Below are 18,748 nucleotides of genomic sequence, written 5' to 3'. Positions count from 1 at the left end.
CACGAGCACCAACCAAGAGGGGCTAGGGGATCACACCGGAAGGACTAGCCACTCCGGGGCATGAAGTCTTTTTTGCCCGGGGGCTCATAAGCGAAGATTGAAGGCCTCACAACAACCTTCGACCATGACTACTTCGACTACATCAACTACTCCAACCATGACAACTACATCCATCTCCAAAGAGAAGACACATCATCAAGTGAAGCTCCCGGCATGAAGGTCCTGGAGGCGAAGACGTGTGCGTTGAGAAGGTACTAGAAATGAAGGCTTATGCATCAAGAAGACCTTAGAGACGAAGGCCTACGCGTCGTGAATATGCCAGAGGTGAAGGCCTAGGAGACAAAGACTTGCACCCCGAGAAGACAGAGATGAAGACCCGCGCATCGAGAAGGTCCTAGAGATGAAGACCTGCATGTCGAGTAGAAGGAGCCGAAGCCCAAAGATAAAGACATCCGAAAGATGAAGGCACTCGGAGCTTGAAGCCTCAGGGATTAGAACATGTATAGTTTTGAGTCGTGCACATGCTCTTTTCTCCATGCCCTTTTTTCCCACAAGGTTTTTGGGAAGGAGTTTTTAGTGAGACGTGCACGTGTGGTTTGCGGAGGACAGTCCTCGCAACCACGGTTTGAGTTGTGTTGTGCCTCTTCTAGTATGAGCATCTACTAGGTCATGTAGTACCGACCATAACCTAGTAGATGAGGGGCTACTGTTGGGAGATGCCATATTCATATGGGCCAAATCCCCTAGAAGGGGCTCAATTAGTGTCATTGGAGTGGCATGTGAAACCCACCCCATCGGGGGGTCGCTTGTAAATTTTTGCTTGCCTATATAATGCTTGGAACATGAGGGCAAGGGGGCTCTCCCTTCCGACTCTCATCAACAAACCCTAGCCGCCTTTTTTCACTCTCCTCCCCTAAACCTGTTCGGGAACCGCTTTCCCAACATCTTGCTTTTGTATTTCGGACCATTGTTGGAATGACATGAATCCGGGCTTATAAAGCTGCTAAATCTTGTACAAGGCAGAAGTAATTATTTTTTATAAGCATGCATGGTATGTTATAATGTATACAGAGTCTAAATTGAGAGGAACAACCAGTACAAACAGTATGGAGACATCTTTTTTTCCGAATTGAGCCAACTCCAGCTTGTCTCCCAATAGTGATTATAGCAGATTTCTTTTCATCTTGGATATACATTGAAACCTTTTTTCCTTCCTGTTCAATATTATATTGTTCATCAACCAAAGAAAAGAAATAAGCTGTATTGAATTGAATCATGATATATAGCTCTTGCTCTAATTACCTTTTCACCAATATTGTATGCTGATTTTTTTGGCATGAGCCATAACATTAAAGACCATTTTGTGCAGTCATATATGATATATTGGTATCCTTGAAAAAGTAGGAAATAATACCAATGAGTTAGTGGAGACATAAGAAATAAAGAACGATTATAGATGATGTTAATATTTGTTTTGAAGATTACATCACCTAATTAATTGTTGAGCACCTCTTTGTAGACAATATTTTTCGTGTATGACTCACTCATACCGATCTCATTTTCCATCTTCTCCTCATCATGTGTACCTATTAGTATCTTTATGTTCTTTGCCGCGGTCGCTCTAGAAAGTGCGACATATAGTTGGCCATGAGAGAAAACTGGTTCAAGTAGGTAGACACCGACATTTGATATTGTTTGACCTTGTGATTTGATTATTGTCATTGCAAAGTTGAGTTTGACCGGAAATTGTCTTCTCTTAAAACGGAATGGGAACATCTCATCTTCAGAGGGACATAATAGGATCAGAGGCAAGAAGACTCGCATCCCAGAATGGTGTCCTACTACAATTTCTGCATCAATTGTATTTTTCTGAAACCCACGTACCACCAACCTAGTGCCATTAAAAAGGCCATTAGCAAGATCGATATTCCTGAGTAGCATGATTGGACAATTAATTTTAAGCTTCAGTATATGCGGAGGAAGTCCGTTCGGTGTAAGGGTGTTAAGGAATTCTTCAGGATAGTAGTTATGAGGGTCATCTTCTATAGAATTGAAGCTATGATATACCATCTCCTCTCCTTGTAAACGCTCAATCATTTTTAGGTTGATGATGTCTACACAATCATTCCTTGTGGATAAAATTGCTCTTGATGTGATGTATGTTGAATCTTGTAGGAAAGCATTGTCTATTTGATAGACATTGTCGATTAGTCTATCAAGGCTACTGTCATTTGGCATATGTTGCACACACATATTTTTGGGTAGACATATTTGTCCATTATCATTGGTCTCCTCGGTGCCATTTCCAATACGTAGTAGGTATTCTGCAAACCATGGATCATTTTGAACCCTCATATTGCCCGATGCCCGGTGCCCGAGCCCATGGATCATTTTGAACCCTCATATTGCAAACCATGGATCATTTTGAAGCCGGCCCGGTGCCCGAGCGGTCAAATCCGGGCCCGGACGACTGGATCTAGCTAGGGGCCGACGGCACGTGCGGGAGCGGCCGGCCGAGGTTGTGGCTACGATGGCGGCGATCGGGCTCGTGAAGGCGCTGGGGGCGGCGCTCTCCTTATCTGCCTGCCCCTCCCTCTCACGGCCTGGGTTGCTGCGGCGGCGTCCTGATGGGCTGGCCTGCCCGCGGCGCGGCCGGGCGACAGTTCGCCCCCAACGCCTGGTAATGGCCAGGGTGGTCGCGGTTGCGCCGGGCTGGCTACGGACGGTGCCGCGGTTGTGGTCAAGACGGAGGCGGCAGTGTCGGAAAGGGGCGTCGGGTTCAGGGTGTGGCGTCCGTATTTGGCGGCCCCAGGACAGGGGGTGGCTCCCACAATGGTGGGGCACGCGCCTTGTGGCTGCTGGCGGCATAGGTCGGCAGCAATGGCGATGGGTGCCAGAGCTAGAGGCGGCGGTCGACAACGGCCTCGATGAGCGGCGGTGTTATGTGCGTGATGGAGTCAGTTCCGGCTCTATGCATTACCCGGTTGGAGGGGATGGCGGCCGACGCAGCTGTGTGGCTGTTGTAGGCTGTCGGCGCGTCGATGCCCCTCTAAAGGGGCTTCGGTGGGGCAGCAGGACAGCGGCGAGGGCGGTGCTGGCTGGCAGGGGGTCCGACTTCTTGGCCTGTTAGAGGGTTCCTTGGGCGAAAGCCTTGGCGATGGCGACGCCGGTGGGCGCCGCTTTCCCTATTGGGGACGTCCTGTCTTTCCCTCTAGCAGTCATCCAAGGGTAAAAACCCGGTCCATTATGGACGTGCGACGGTGGCGCCATCGGCGTCGCTCTCTTCCTGAAGGCATCACATTTGGATCATCGTCGCGGCTTCGATGTCTCGGACCCGTCGGTAGGAGGTTCGTGGGTGACCTGCCATCAGAAGTCGGAGCTGCTGGTAGATGTTTTTCCATGCACGGCAACGATAACCCTTGGTAGTATGCCGTGTTTGTGTTGAACCGTGTCGCGTGGGTTGGTTAGCCACTCGGGTGCTCTGTGGGCATCTCGTTTGGTGAGCCTTTCTTGTACATAAAATTCATTCGTCTTAATTGAGCGGCAGAGCTCCTGCCTTTGTTTCGAAAAAAAGTAAAGCTTGTGTTAGGTCAAGACTCAAGATCCATCATCCTTAATATCAAATTTGCCTTAGGGCAGTTTACAGGCTGTTCGACTGAGCTGAAATTTGGCTTGTTTGGCTTATTTTTTCAGCCGGAGCAGTATTTTTCTCTCACAATATTCCAACATAAACGGTGTTTCCAGCATGAACAGTGAAAATTTCAGCTCAGCCGAACAAGCTGTAATTAGTTAACGGGTCTGATGGTTTTGCATTGTTGATTTACTGGTTTTGGTTGACATTTTTGTCTGCACAAACAGAGGAAAATCTGATCTTGTTTCATACGGTTTCCTGTGTTGAACATCTGATTTTGCTCAAGTGGAACTTGCAACATGGATGGAAAATTTAAGAATCCTTGTAGTAGAGATCAATAATGTAGATAACATGAAAGCATAATTTGACCATTATGATCTAGATGAATCCATTTACTAAATAGTGAGACAGAGCATTACGATGCATTTGACTTTTCGTTAATGAACTTGCAAGTAAATGTAAGATTAATGTACTAACCTGGATTCATGTCTTGTTCTTCTTCGGTACCATGTACATTGTCATCTAATGGATGCACATCGTTACCAACCTCTACAAAAATAAATTACTAGTGAGTTCCTGAAACTAGGGCCTGTGCATGTGTTCTTGGATGCAATAGAGGTAAACTGCAAGATGCATGCAATTGAAATAAATTAACCTGGATACAATTTACAGTTGGCTGGCTATAACTTGTTCTCTTCTAGTTTTCTTTTGTTCTGGCTGCATGTTTGCATATTGTTGCCTCTTTCGCGCGCATCTTTTTTGGAACTGTGTCGAATTTTTTTTGTGCTGATAGACTTCACGGGGTTTCTTTAGTGTTTCCTGCTTTTTTTCATCAGTCATCCGTGCATACCGCTCTCTCTCCCTTTTCCTCTTTTTTTCCTTGGCATCCATGACTACGGATTGCAACCCTGGCTTGCCTGTACGAGAACTTTTAAGATCAAACTAATGAGACAGAGGTTTAACTTTATTAACTAAACAGAGGTGACCATGGCAATCATGAAGGCAAACAAATTTTAGGATCATGTAAATGTTGTGTCGGACTACTGGTTTGAACTGACGGTGGAAGGGAGGGAAACAGTCTATTGCATATATGAGTCTATAACTTGGAAGAGTGATTTAATGTGCACAAAGAATACAGTTTGTGCCACTGCCATTCTAGCTGCATCAAATTTTGAGAGGGAACACTCTTTACTTGGTGACAGACATTAGAAATTAGCAACTTGTCAGGTTCCTAAATACAGTTACTTGCAACAAAAGTATAAGAGATCAGGCAAAACCATTATTAGCAGCACTAAAGTAGACCAAAGAAATGAGCTTATTGGCCCTTTCATTTAAGCCCCTTGCCCTACTAAAAGTCAAAAGTTAGTATTTCACTAAAATAGATCAGCCAAAACCATTAACCGGTGCTAAGTAGAGCAAACAGTGAGAGCATTATGATGCATTTGACCAATTGTTAATGAACGACTTGCAAGTAAGTGTAAGATTAGTGTACTAACCTGGATCCTTGTATTGTTCTTCCTCAGTACCATGTACAATGGCATCAAATGGATGCACATCACTGTCAACCTCTACAAAAATAAATTGCGTGTAGTGAGTTCTGAAACTAAGTCTCGTGCATGTGTTCCTGGATGCAATAGAGGTGACCAGCAATATATGGATGCAGTTGAAATGAATTAACCTGGACACAATTGCTCAACTAATCCCTGTGCATGTGTTGCTTGCTATATATAGTGGCATGTTTTTCCTGCATGCAGTAGAGAAAACAAGATCAATGAACTTGAAGTAATTTTACCTGGATGCAATAATTGATCTTGTTCCTCTGCAGCGTCGATGTTGAGGCTGGAAGGATGCGTAAGCTGGCTGCAAATCTTCATGGATGTTCATCCCTTCCCCTAGTACTGTAAGTGGAAATATGATACTGAGGTGAGATAGAATTCAGGGCAACGAAGAATGGAGGCAGCCAGGCTCCTCTTCTTTGTCTCTGGATGCACACAGCACACTCTCACTTGGGTCCGCGCTCCCCGGACGACCTCACCATCCCTGTATTCAGAGAGAGTGCTGTGTGCTGATAGCAAAATAGCGAAGTCTACATAAAAAAAATATTCTAGCTTAAACCGAGGAAGAAATACGGTGCTTGTAGAGATGCTCACCATCTCTGATGGACAAGAAACGGCTAGCATCGATCACCGACATCCGCACTAGACAGCTCTATCATCGCCACCTCCACGATAAGAGCTTGGAATAATCATCATATATATACAGACGCACAACCGCTGCCACGTCTCTGTTGTGGTGGCAGACACGTAGGCACACGTGTAGCACATGCTTTGCACGCCTTGTGTGCTGGCGTCGAAGTGGCCTTGGTTTGTGTGTAGCTATCCAAGAGAATTTAGCATGGAATGGTTCACAGCCCTTCGATGTCCAGCACTTTTTTTGAAACGAGATGTCCAGCACTTTAGACTGAACAAGATACGGAGGTGGCAAACTGGCGACGCGTTTGCTGGCGTTCAGAGGAAATGCCACGCCGATAAACTAATCAAATAGACTACAAAAATGCCATGCCCACAAAGTAACCCCAAGTAGAACAGATATGTCCTCGTGGCGTTTGTACGGGAAAAGACAAACTGTACAGATTTTAATCAACAATTATTCAAACTATATATAAATTTGTAGATTTGTATCCAAAACACATATGTGAAGATATTAATTCTTTAGCAAAAATCTATTATTTATGATTTTTTTCTGACCAAAATACGCTTATATCGGGGATGGAGTACAAAAAAGGGTAGTTCATGATCCTCCTTCAGCTTGTGAATAAGCTGGAAGGATACATATATACAGAACAATAGTATACGCAAACGCACAAGCACAAACCCCTGCCACGAAGTTATTATAAAAAAAAAACTGCCACGTCTCTGCTGGGGTGGCAGACACGTAGGCACACGTGCCGCATATGCATGCACACGTCGCGTGCTCACAGCTCACAGCTCTTCGATGTCCTGCACTTCACTGTGAACAGATATATGGAAGTGAGAAACTGACAATGCGTCTGTTGGCGTTCAAAGGAAATGCCACGCCAACAAACTAATCTGTGACATGTCAGAGAAAAGCCAAGCTTGCGTGTGTTTGCGTTCAGAGGAGATGCCACGCCAACAAACTAATCTGTGCCATGTCAGAGAAAAGCCAAGCTTGTGTTTGTTGGCGTTCAGAGGAAATGCATGCCTCGCCAAACAAACTAATCTGTGACATGTCAGAGAAAAGCCAAGCTTGCGTTTCTTGGCTTTCAGAGGAAATGCCACGCCAGCAAACTTTATAAACTTTGGTAAACAACTATGCAAATTATATACAAGTCGAGGGCATAAAATTTGCACTAATAGATTTGAGTATCAAAGTGCATCCAAGATGATATTGATTCTTAACCAAACGGCAACATATTGTATGAAAAATTAAGGTTCAAAATCTATTTTACATGACCTTTTTCAGATTGAAATACATTTATAATTTATCATTCTGGAATGGAGTACGAAAAGGTGGGTACTTCATGATCCTCTGGAGATGATACATTTCGGTTCCTGAACTTTGGTCCTAACGATGCACTCCTGAGTGGCAATTTTCACAGCCTCGGGTAACAATTTCTACACTCGACTGCCCTCCAAGGCTGCAAGCAGAAGCTGCCACAACATGGCTATCCTGATTCCTGGCCCTTACTTTCCTCTTCAAGGAACAATTGCTCCAGGTCGCCACCACATTCCCCATCGTCAGCAAAATTTTCTGAAACATAAGACAATAACAAGCACCTGAGATCAATGAACAATCAACTAATAATGATAACATGAATCCTTCACAAAAAAAAAGGATAACATGAATCAACCGGGAACAGTGAGTTACTAATTCAGAAAATGTTTAGAAATTTTAAATCAACTTCAAAACCACTCACACTCTGACAGTGACTTTATAGTGCTAGGAGCCATGCAAGAATATAAAATTCAGAAAGACAACATTTTTACCATATCCACCAGAGATCTTGTAAAGAACAAAAGGGTATCTTTGGGATCAATCAAGATCACATTTAATTGGAAAAGGTGATAGTTGACAGGTCCGACTTTTGGGGTACCAAGTTACAACCAATCACAGTCCATCCACAATGATGCTTTCGGGGAGGCAGGAAAATTAGTCCAGGAATGAATGCTCAGTAGCTCACTGTCATGGAGTAAATGAAGCATGAAAAAGATATATCAAAGTGACTCGCTTGGTTGGTCACAAAGAAAAAAGGCAGGGTAGTTTTCAGCATTACTCAAAGACAGAAACAATGCATAATTATGTACATATAATAATAGTGAGTGAAGATAAAGAAGAGTTCAACGAAACACTCACTTAGGCATAAAGTTGCATTGGCATGGAGTCAGTGACAGTGGGGCAATCATTTATTCATTTCAATGTACTAACCTAAGAGACTGAAATCCAAGCTGTTGACATCGCCTATTTTGCTACAATCTCCTTGTGGGCTTTAAAGGATAAAATCACATTCCATGCAAGAGCTACGAAATTAGCAGAAAGAACCTGAGAAAAAAAATGGAGTGATTTAGGTGAGATCCAAACATACATACATAATACAAAAACAAAAGACACTTTCCAGAACACTAAATACTATATTCTAAATATCTCAATGTGCATTTTAAAGGACCTGAAGCTTTTGTGGGACAAAATAAAAATTCAGAAACTGAAAGGGTATCCACAATTGCTTATTCGCCAATACTGATGACAACCATTCGTGCAAATATTATTAAAAAATTAGGTAGCAGAAAAAGAGAGCATACCCAATTGCCAAGTATTGTAAACATGAGAGAGTGTACAAAAAGGGTTCATCTCACCTGCTTAAGTTTTGGCACTACAAGTCATGGATTTCCCTCCAATGTGACCAGTAAGCTCATAAAAACTCCAATAAAAATGGGAGAGAAAATAAACTGCACAGAAGTAGCAGTTAGAAGATATGTTAAAAAAAAACAGATGATGTAAATGTGGAAACTAGGAAGAGCAGCACATGATATCTATCCTTGTGGTTTGGAGAGAGACAGATATGACGCATAGTCACAAACCTGGTCAAGTAAAAGGCGAGCTATAGCACCAGATGCTCCACTGATTGCCACTAATTTACTCAAATACAAGTACCTGCAAATGGAAACTTATTATCTACTACTGGAGGGGGGTGGGACAACACTGACTTTTTTTCTTTTCTTTTTGAAACAAAGAGAACACTGACTACTAGTAGCCATTACTTCTGCAGGTGGTAGCATAGATAAGATTACCAGACATGTAAAGTTGGTCCAACAAGGGCAAGCCCCAAAAGTGTGAATACAAATGTTCTCTTCAAATCGAGCTCTGGCACTCGATCAACAACAAGCTGAAACATAATACAAATTTGGTTGTAGGATTACACATTAGGTAAGTAATAAACAGTAGCAAAATAGCAATATCTTCAAACCAAAACAGTTAAGTGAACTAATTGCCAATATATGAAGAAATCCAGTTTACTGCCAACAAGCTGAACTATATACAAAAGAGTATGACTGCACAAATTTATTGTCAACTAGATGTTCAGACCATACATAGTGCATAGCAAATACAAACAGTAATGAACTAACGGTCACTATGAAATTCAGTTTATTTTTGCAAATGGTCTTAACAAGGTCCGATAGCACTGTCAGAAAATTGCAATACCAATCATACTTAAGTTAAGTGATCTCTGCAGCTCTAAGCTCCTGCCTGACCTCAGAGTCAGCAGGGCTTGGCAGTGGGTTAACTGTTCAGTGAGCACAACTAGGAGCATCTTGAAAAGGAGTATGTAAACAAGCCGAGCATGCCTCAAAACCATGGTTCACTAACTTACTAGTACACGTTATGAATTCCGTCCCGCATAGAATAGTATATATCAATGCCATGTGCCACAAATTCAGAGTAGAGTTTTAAGTGAAAAAATAAGTGAGGCACCTGGCAGATGAGGTCCCCGGCTAGGGTGAGGACAGCAGAAGTGACAGCCTTAGTTGCAATCGGGTTCTTATCGAGAGCCATCAAGTACCTGTTGTTACAATGCACAAGCGCGATTCGAACGGAGTGAGGTACAGTTGGATCGGATTCTCGATTTCACGCGGAAAGTACTGAAGCGTGGTTGAATCACCATGCCAAGAAGACCCGCCAGCCTTTGGCGACGCCACCGCTTCCTGCCGTTGCAGCAGGCGGCGGCACGGAGCAGGTGCAGGCTACCACCGCGTTTGCGCGGGCGGGTGGCGGCTGGGGTGGTGGTGGTGGAGAGGGCGGCCGGGCGGGGAGGACGAAGCGCGAGGCGGCGGGAGTGGAAATGAGGCGGCGTGAGGTGGGCCCTCGCGGAGATTGGGATAGGCCGGGGCGCCGGGAGCAGCATCCGGAACCGGAAGGCGGAGGCCATCGCCATGGATGCCGGCGAGCTCTGCTGCTGCAACGGAAGAGGACGGGGGTAGAGGAGCTTTTGGGCTTTCCTCGCTGGGTTTCTGCGATGGGCTCTCAAGCCCCGTGCCAGCAATGGGCTCGTTTGGGCCTTATCTCCTGCGGCCCATTTACCTGCACACATCTACACCCAGCAAGTGAGACTTGCCATCCATTCCATTTTGTCGCGGTTCGTCTCAGCGGCGGCGGCGGCGGCGGCGAGGCCTCTGCGAGACTTCCAGATCTCTCCGACGGGGAGGGAGCCTCCGCAGCGGAGCGGATCGTCGGAGATGTCGTACATGCGGGGGGACCTGCTGACGAAGATGCGGAAGCTGGTGAAGGGACTTGCCAGGCCCGAGCCCAGGTGGCTCAAGGCCATGGAAGAGTCGGTGCTCTCGCTACTCCAACCTCTGTTTTCCCGTCCCTAGCTGTGCCCTTGCACTTACATTTCTCGATTGGTCGATCCATCCGTGATGCCGTTAGGGTCAGGACAGCGGACTGTTGATAGCTCCTCTTAGGGTTGTTTGGATTCTATGAATAAATGACTCCTCTACGAGCAATCGTGTAGGCCCCATTTGATTGCTCATCCATGGACAATGGATCTATAATTTGTAGTTATGTAGTAATAATTACATGATTTTGTGCTGGAACCGCTGTGGTGGTTCCTATATGTTCTCCAAATAAAACCCTGAGCCCCATGGTATTGCATATAGATGTGATTCTCGACTGTAGTTTCTGTTGCCGTCAGCTGGTTTCCTATGTGTTATGGTGCTTCGTTTGGTTCAGTTGTGCTAAATTTGTATATTTGCATAAACCGAAGATGGCTAGTGAGTCTATATATGCTTAGTGACTTGTTTAAAAGTGTCTTTATAATTTGTCTCATGTAACATTTCCGTTCTTTTTCACCATGCTGCTTTCTGGTTAACTGAAACAAGTGGCGCTTGTTCATTAGGGCACCGCCAGTGACATTTCCTCGCCCAGAGGGGAAGATCAAGAAGATCGAGTTTCCTGAGGATGTGTATGTTAGGAAGTTCAACAAAAAACATCCGGATTCGCTCTACCATGATGCAATCAAGTAAGATCCTTCTCTTTTCTTATGTTATTTCCTTATAGAAACGTGATCCTGCAACGCTGTATAGTTAAAATAGTATTCGAGTTTTAAATTTTCATGTTTTCGTTCCGCTTTTCTGTTTGGAGATTTGCATGGGTTTCCATTTGTATTGTACATCCTTATATGGGGCATGCTTGGCCTTCTCATCGAAGCCTGATTGTATCACTCAATTTCTGAATGCTGTTATATACTTGTTGGATTAGTGAAAACAGTTGATTATTACGAAGGATGCACAGTTGCAAATAGATTAATGAGGTTCTTGAATTTGTTGAGTAGCGTGGTCCTTTTGAACATTCTAGTATTAGTTTGGTACCTTGGCGACTATCTTCAGCTTCCATCTGTAGGCTACCGCTTGATAATTCACTCTTTTTCGGTCCTACTACTGATGGCATTACTGTTTTGATCCTATTCTCTGGAATATTTCCTCTCTATTTCTTGGACTTGATTTATTTGAGTTTCTCGCTTTGAACACAAGATGTATTGTTTATCCATCCTTTTCAGGATAAGTGGATTTGATCCCCCACCAGCTCGAGTTTTTGCTTGGCGTGTCCTGGAGCTGAAAGAGCAAGGAGTCAGTGAAGATGATGCGATGGCTGTAGCCGATGTAATTTTTCTCCTCTATAACCCTTTTGCTTATTTTTATCAAACGCCATTAAACAGAAAATTCAATTCTGGGCCTCACTGTACTTAAATTTGAAGTTACGCTACCAGTTTTATTACATATATCTATTGTATAACCACCATCCTTTTTCTAGATGGAGTATCGGACACAGAAGAAAGCAAAGAAGAAAGCATACAAGGAACTGAAAGAAATCGCCCGCAGTGAAGGAAAGAAGCCACCTCCAAATCCATACCCAAGTGCCATAAAAGAAATACAAGCAGAGGAAAAGAAATATGTTATGGATCGTTTATTTAACCCGAAGCTAATTGAGATTGCGAACAAGATGAAAGAGGAGAGAGACAAGTTGCATCAAGATAGAGCAGCAGGTCAATGGTAGTAGCATGTATTATTTGGACTGGTCTGACTAGGTATGTTTATGACATTGGTCAACTGTCATCATACATAACTAGCCACTATGCCCGCGCTTCGTTGCGGGTGATCTGCTTGATATATCAAACCTTGGGGATCATGTATACATGTTACTCGAAAGTATCCCCACGGAAGCTATAGCTAATTAATTTTTTCCACTACCATGTTGTGGAAGATGATCTTCTTGGTATATATCAAATCTTAGGGATCATATGTATGTTGTACTAAAAAATATCTCAATAGAAGCTAATATGTATTTTCCAGTATGATGTTATGTAAGGGCGATAGAGTTTGGCATCCATTACACAATATCTATTCTAGGTCACTAAATAAAATCACTGGCATATTGGTGTAGAGAAATGGCATATTGGCATAGAGAAATGTTTGCTCAAGTGGAATTCAAACAACCAACATCACTAAACTCAAAGCACAACACCATGTGGGATTACATTATAGGTGGAAATAATAAACACTACAACGAGGGTTCTTGAGGGGCCCATGTCTCCACTTAGATCATTCTTCGTAGCTTGAGAAATCTTCTGGGAGGATGGAAGGAGGGCAGATGCCATCTCCTGGTGGTGCCTGAGTCAGCGGGAGAATCTCTTCTCCATCGACTGACCCTGTCTCGGAAATTCCATGGGAGGCCTCGGTTGGTGGAGGCGCGGGCGGCGTGTCCACAATCTTCCCTTGGATTTCTTCCATGGTTGCAACTGGGATTCCATCTAGTATTAGGAATTCTCTCCCTTCCAGAACAAGGGTCCTTCTCTTGGCCCTAGTGACAAGGTAGATATTCTTCAATTGCTGAGTGTGGCAGTCTTCGGCCTGTTTGAAGGCTTCAATTGTTGTAGCCTCATGGCTCTCCGCTCTAGCTGCCTGCGCCTTAGCCTCCGCAAGCTGCACTTGCAGGTTTCTTATTTGGTTCTCGGCCTCCTCTGCCCTTAGAATGCACTTCTTCAAATGGGTGGCATGCCTATCATATTGCTTATCTAGGGAAAGCAGGTAGGTAGACATGAACACCGTAGTTGGGTCACTTTCACGTAATTCAGGGCCTTCGAGGGTCCTCATTCGGGCTACCCACACAGGACTATCTCTTGTTAAAGGGGGGAAGAATCTCATGGGTGTACGACATATTGGCCTCTCATAAATCTGGCATAGGTACCTCAAAGCTTTGCGAGCGACAGATTGGTAAGTGTCCTTGAACCGAAACCCTATAGTAGAAACCACCCACGGCCCTATGTTGGGGAAATCTTTACTTCCTCCAACATAGATGATGACCTCGCACCGCTCTGTGCCATACTCCTCATATTCTCTACCTACATACTGTGGGTGATCCAAAAGACCTATCCTGGACATGGTGGCATATAGGAGCTTGGGAAAACCATCTTTGTTTAGGCAGTAGCTAGTGGTCCACTCTTCATCTGCCATCTGCAAGGAAAAGGAGGGTAAGTCATTTTTGTAATATATAGGAGAGGGTAAGATTTTATAAAGATGGTCATGGTTTTCTCACCTTGATAAGGACACCGGCGAAGAGGAAGGCCGTTGTAGCCGCTCGATTCCTATAGGAGAGCAGAGAAATGGGGAGAGAGGGATGATACTCGATGGGAAGGAAGTTGAGCTAGGATGTGTTACCTCTTGAGATATGGAAGACCTCTGAGGTACCAAATTTTATAGCTAGAAGGATGGAGTTGTATCCAGCAGCGCAAGAACCGCATTTAATGCGAGCGACTGTGGCGTCGACACGGGTGATGTCGTGTAGTGCCAAGGGCGGTGGTGAGGTGACATTGTGGCAGTAGTTGTTGGGCACTTCAAGGGCATTCTCCATTATTTCCGGGCACGCGGGTGCCTTTGCGTAGTTCCTGTGGATGCACACCTAAACAATGGTAGGCACACACGACATGAACGATGGTGAGGTAACACTGTGGCAGCAGTTGTTGCCTGGTTAAGGGTCATTCTCCATTATTCACGGGCATGCGCGTGCCTTTGTGCAGGTTGTGTGGGAGCGTGCCAAAACAGTGGTAGGCATAACACGAGCACACAAAGACAACAAAACTAGGCACAATGTTACCTACAATGGAGCATGTCCCTTAAATGTCCAAAGAATGAAATCATCAGAACGGGACAAAGTAACCTACAATTAGAGATGATAACAAGAGATCTAGCAAGCAAGAGTATGAAAAAAATGGAAAGGAGATGGTCATGACGTCCTCGAACTGATTATAGGCAGAACATGACTTTTGCACAAATACATGAGAGGATGGGAAAGTAAAGAAATATGTGCAGGCACCTGACACTTCAGCTTCTCCTTTGCCGGGTTGCCTCTTCTTTGATTGTCTAGAGGAAGTTCCTTCCATTCGCCACACCTGTGGACCTATGGATTTGTCCACATACATATGATACATATTATATTGTATTCATACATCTTTGCATTACGTTACTACATATATGTGCATAATTAAGTTTTTCTACGGAGTGTATCCATGGTAGTACATAAGTAGTTATAGGAATGTCTGCTAGTGTACATTGTTTAGTTTGCCAGACCTAGGTTATCAACGCTCACAGCACTTACCCCCATCCCCTCTTCTTGCCCGACTACACCATCGACTACAATGCAATTTTGCTACAATGCAATGGTCTGATGCTATTTGGATGGTTCTTGTGCACTTAGCATGACTGGTTGAGAAATACTATGATGCTGTGGAAGTTTAATCTGATCATAATCCAATTGTGTCAAGATTAAATGGCATCTTTTTCTACAGTAGCAACTAGCCATAATATGATAGAGCATATAATCCTGGCCTATCATTTGAAAATTCTCTAGTTACAGACGGGGAAAAAGTTTCTCAGCAAGCTGATAAATTGAGATGTATTTTGCTTGCTTCGGGAAGTTTTGCTTATAGCTGATATAAGACTAGATCAAATCAGCAGTTGCATTGTGACATGTTGGCAGAATGTCGGTTTCCCTTTTTCTTGGCTCTTGTATATTGTGCGTGTAATTTCTGCATATCCCTGTGATGAACATTTTAGTAATCTGAGTGCTCATTCAGTTGGTGCTCCCTCCTCATCACTCTGATGGGAGGTTGAAGGAACCAATATGTCTGTATACACTGTTGAGATGTGGCATTCTGAGGGATATGCTTGATTTGTTGATTGCTCTTAACATTCAAGATATTTTTTTTTTCATTTTAACTTTAAGAATTTCTTGTGATCTTTTGTTTTTATTTTGCCTTGTAGTATAGTTTTTGCACAATTTCTTGCCGTGCTTAAAATATGGCATAAAGTTTGCTCATGTATTGTACCTCGAAGATGACTATTTCTTGATTCTGGTGTGACCTCCATATATCTGTATGCTTAATTGCTTATACTTGTATATACAGCTCTCTGTAATCCATGCAGCCCAACAAACTCGACAACTTATATCTTGCTGTAATGCTGACATGATATGGGTGTACTATGTGCAATGGATGCTGATGACCTATTTAAACGACTGACATACAGGGCCAAACAGATGTTTAAACATAAATAAATGGCTGATTAAATAAAAATGACTTAACAACACGTAACGTTTAAATTAGCGAAAGAGCTGCTTAGGTAAACAGTGCTGTAACTGAGGAGCCCAGCTTGGTAGAGCTTACTATTCCAACCGGCCTTAGTATTCAGCTAGTTAACTGCATCAATTTGTAAACGTTAATGCTATGATTAGGGTGTCTGTGCATCTGGACGCCCCCCATTGTTGGGCTTGCGCAGCGAACTGGGCCCAACAGCAATCAGCCTACTTCCTTATATCATCTCTCCTTCATCTCTACCAGTGACATAACCCCCATCAACAGTTTGCTCATCGCGGCTTCAACGAATTGGGCGTCCGCCCCACTTTGCACGGCGCCCCCATCCCTCTCCGCGCTGCATTTGCCTCCACACCGTGCCCACTCCTCTAGAACCTCGTCGACACCGGTGTGGTTAACAAGTTGGACGTCTTCGGTGTCGCGGGGGACGACAACGACGAACTCCTCCGGGCGTTCATCAACGCGGACCTCCCTGGTGGGGACCGCGTCCTCGGTGTGTGAAAGCTCCTGGCCGTCGCGACGCTCTCCTTCGCCATGCCCACGCTCCTCGGGTACCTCGTCCAAGCAGCAAGGTGACATTGCGTATTTTAAGTGTTTTAGATGTTTCATCTCGATGTTGCAAAAGTTTCATCTTGATGTTGCAAAAGTAGATCATGATGTTGCACATGTTGCAATGGCTATAGACGTCCATTTCAAGTGTATGTTCTAAATGTTTTATCTGTTTTTTTAGACATTCATTGCAAGTGTTTCAATTGGATATTGTATATGTTTCACACGTATGTTGCAACTATTTTATCTGGATGTTGCATATTTTACAATGGTTTTCAAGAGTTTTGATAAGCTTTTGCAGGTGTTTCAGACGCTTGTTGCAAGTGTTTCAGCTATTTCGTACGAGTGTTGCAAGTGTTTTCATTTGGATGTATTAAAAGTGTTACGAAATGGTGTCTCTCAACAGACACCCCTTCGGTGATCTCATCAACGACACCACAAACAGACACCTATTCACGAAGTGATCTCATCCATCAATTACAAGATTAGTGGATAGGATTAGATAGTTAGTTTTACTCCAAAGGGCATGTCCTTTGGAGAACAGCCGTGTCCCTTCGTGACACCCCTTCACTTGTATAAATATATTTCAGAGATCAATGAAAGAGATAGTTCTCCCAAATCTTGTTCATTTACGTTCACACTTTAACACGTTATCAGCCACGATGTTCTTCCCTGAGAAGAAGGCCGGACAAGCAGTTCTGTTCGCTGGAGGACTCGCCCAGGAGAATCGGCGCTGTTGCTGTTGAACGCCATGCATCCGGCCTCGCTGGCGCTGTCCACAATCACTGCAAGACAGCCGGCATCGTTACTAGCATCTTGCACGTAAGACATCATGATTTTCTTTCATTAATCACCGATGCCGAGCACTAGAGGCCGGATGCGGCCTCACGCCCGCGGCGAGCGGCTCTGGCTGGGCACGCACGTGCCCCTGAGCGCGCGGCCGATGCCGTCCACGCCTGCAGTGGCGGCGGCCTCGCACCTGCGGCCCGCGGCTGGCTACCCCGACGGCCGGCCCAGTCAGAGGCCCCACGCCTGCGGCCTCACGCCCTTCAACGTCCCTGCTCCCACGCGGCGCTCGCCGTGAGACGTCCATGGTACCGGATGGATCTAGTTCCCGACCGCCCATATGCGGCGGCGACGCGCTCGACCGGCGAAGGCTCCCGGCTCCTGCGCGTCCGCACGCAGGGACTGCGACGGAACCACACGGTCGGCCGGCGGTTGCTCCAATCGGCGGCCCCGAGCCCGCGGCAGCGCGCCCCGCCCCGTGCCCGCGGAGGCGATCCCGTGGCTGCAGCCTTGCGCTCGGCGGCCAGGCCCTCGCGCAGCGGCCAGTTCCTGCGCCCGCGGTCGACCCCCCACATGGCGACGGCGCTGACCGGCTCCAACGCCTGGTGCGCCCACGTCGTGCCAGCGGCGGCCGCTTCATCTCCTCCGATGAGGAGGAGTCTTCCTCGGCTTGAAGGTCGACGGGGACGGCAGTGCAGTGAAGTGGAAAGGCGGCGCCGGCGGCAAGAGGCCAGTTCGGCGGCGGATGGACTCCCACGAAGAAGCCGTGCGTCCAAGCGACGGAAACCGTCGGTGTGGAAGGGATAAGATTATGCGGTTTTTGCATAAAAATCCCCCTTATTACTTATGAATTACATAATGATCTTCATGAATTATTATAGTAATCCAGATTCATGATTAAGCCCTCAGGTTTTAACATGTCTGTAGCATACTATATTTACCTCATGTAAATATTAATTTTAGACCCTAGGTTTAAAATGCAATATGATGCACAATATTTACCTCAGTAAATAAGTATTTTTGAGACCCATGTGTCATCAAGAATTGCATCATGACATGTACTGCTGCAGATGAATTTACCACTGTAAATTCGCTTTCCAGATCTTATGTTTTCTGGAATTTTTTTTAGTACTGTTCAAAGCGTTTGTCCAAATTAGCAAACCCAATAAACATATGCTATTAAAATTGCATGTTCAAAGTGTTTGTCCAAATTGGCAAACATAATAAACATGTAGTATAATCATTACATTGTTCAAAGTGTTTGTCCAAAATGGCAAACCCAATAAACATGTAATATAATTATCACAACCTTTGCATTGTAACTACTTTGTTATTTGCAATTTTCATTTTATGTTAAACCTATTTATGCTTTATTTAAAGCTTATAGCGCTTACATTTTTAATGCAAAATCAATGAAGTGTATTATCTCATTATTTGTACAACACAAATGTTCCACATTGTATGTTGGCCATACATAAGGTAGCGCCATAGTTGCTACTGTGGGATTTACACTAAATTCTTAGTGACTATCCTCAATGTGCGTACCTAACATCACAAATTGGAACATACGGTCTACATCTTTTCACAAGATGAATATCATTAATCAGCATTCCTATTAGCCA

General features: G+C 44.6%; 2 protein-coding genes and 1 pseudogene across 2 annotated transcripts in view; 1 reads left to right on the top strand and 2 right to left on the bottom strand.

Annotated features, from left to right (window-relative positions):
- The window catches only part of LOC136505694 (uncharacterized), a 181,636-nt gene that overhangs the window by 60,552 nt on the left and 102,336 nt on the right, over nucleotides 1-18,748 (bottom strand). The gene's annotated exons all lie outside the window — the stretch shown is intronic.
- Nucleotides 7,317-10,298, bottom strand: LOC136505564 (uncharacterized; annotated as a pseudogene).
- LOC136504912 (uncharacterized) lies at nucleotides 10,267-12,497 on the top strand. The gene is made up of 4 exons (XM_066499965.1): nucleotides 10,267-10,475; nucleotides 11,043-11,165; nucleotides 11,703-11,805; nucleotides 11,957-12,497. Exons 1-4 carry the CDS (start codon nucleotides 10,381-10,383, stop codon nucleotides 12,197-12,199), a joined length of 564 nt encoding a protein of 187 aa, XP_066356062.1. The 5' UTR covers nucleotides 10,267-10,380; the 3' UTR covers nucleotides 12,200-12,497.

This window comes from Miscanthus floridulus, chromosome 14 (genome assembly GCF_019320115.1).
Source record: "Miscanthus floridulus cultivar M001 chromosome 14, ASM1932011v1, whole genome shotgun sequence".
NCBI lineage: Eukaryota > Viridiplantae > Streptophyta > Magnoliopsida > Poales > Poaceae > Miscanthus > Miscanthus floridulus.
This window is presented reverse-complemented; position numbering and strand designations above follow the sequence as displayed.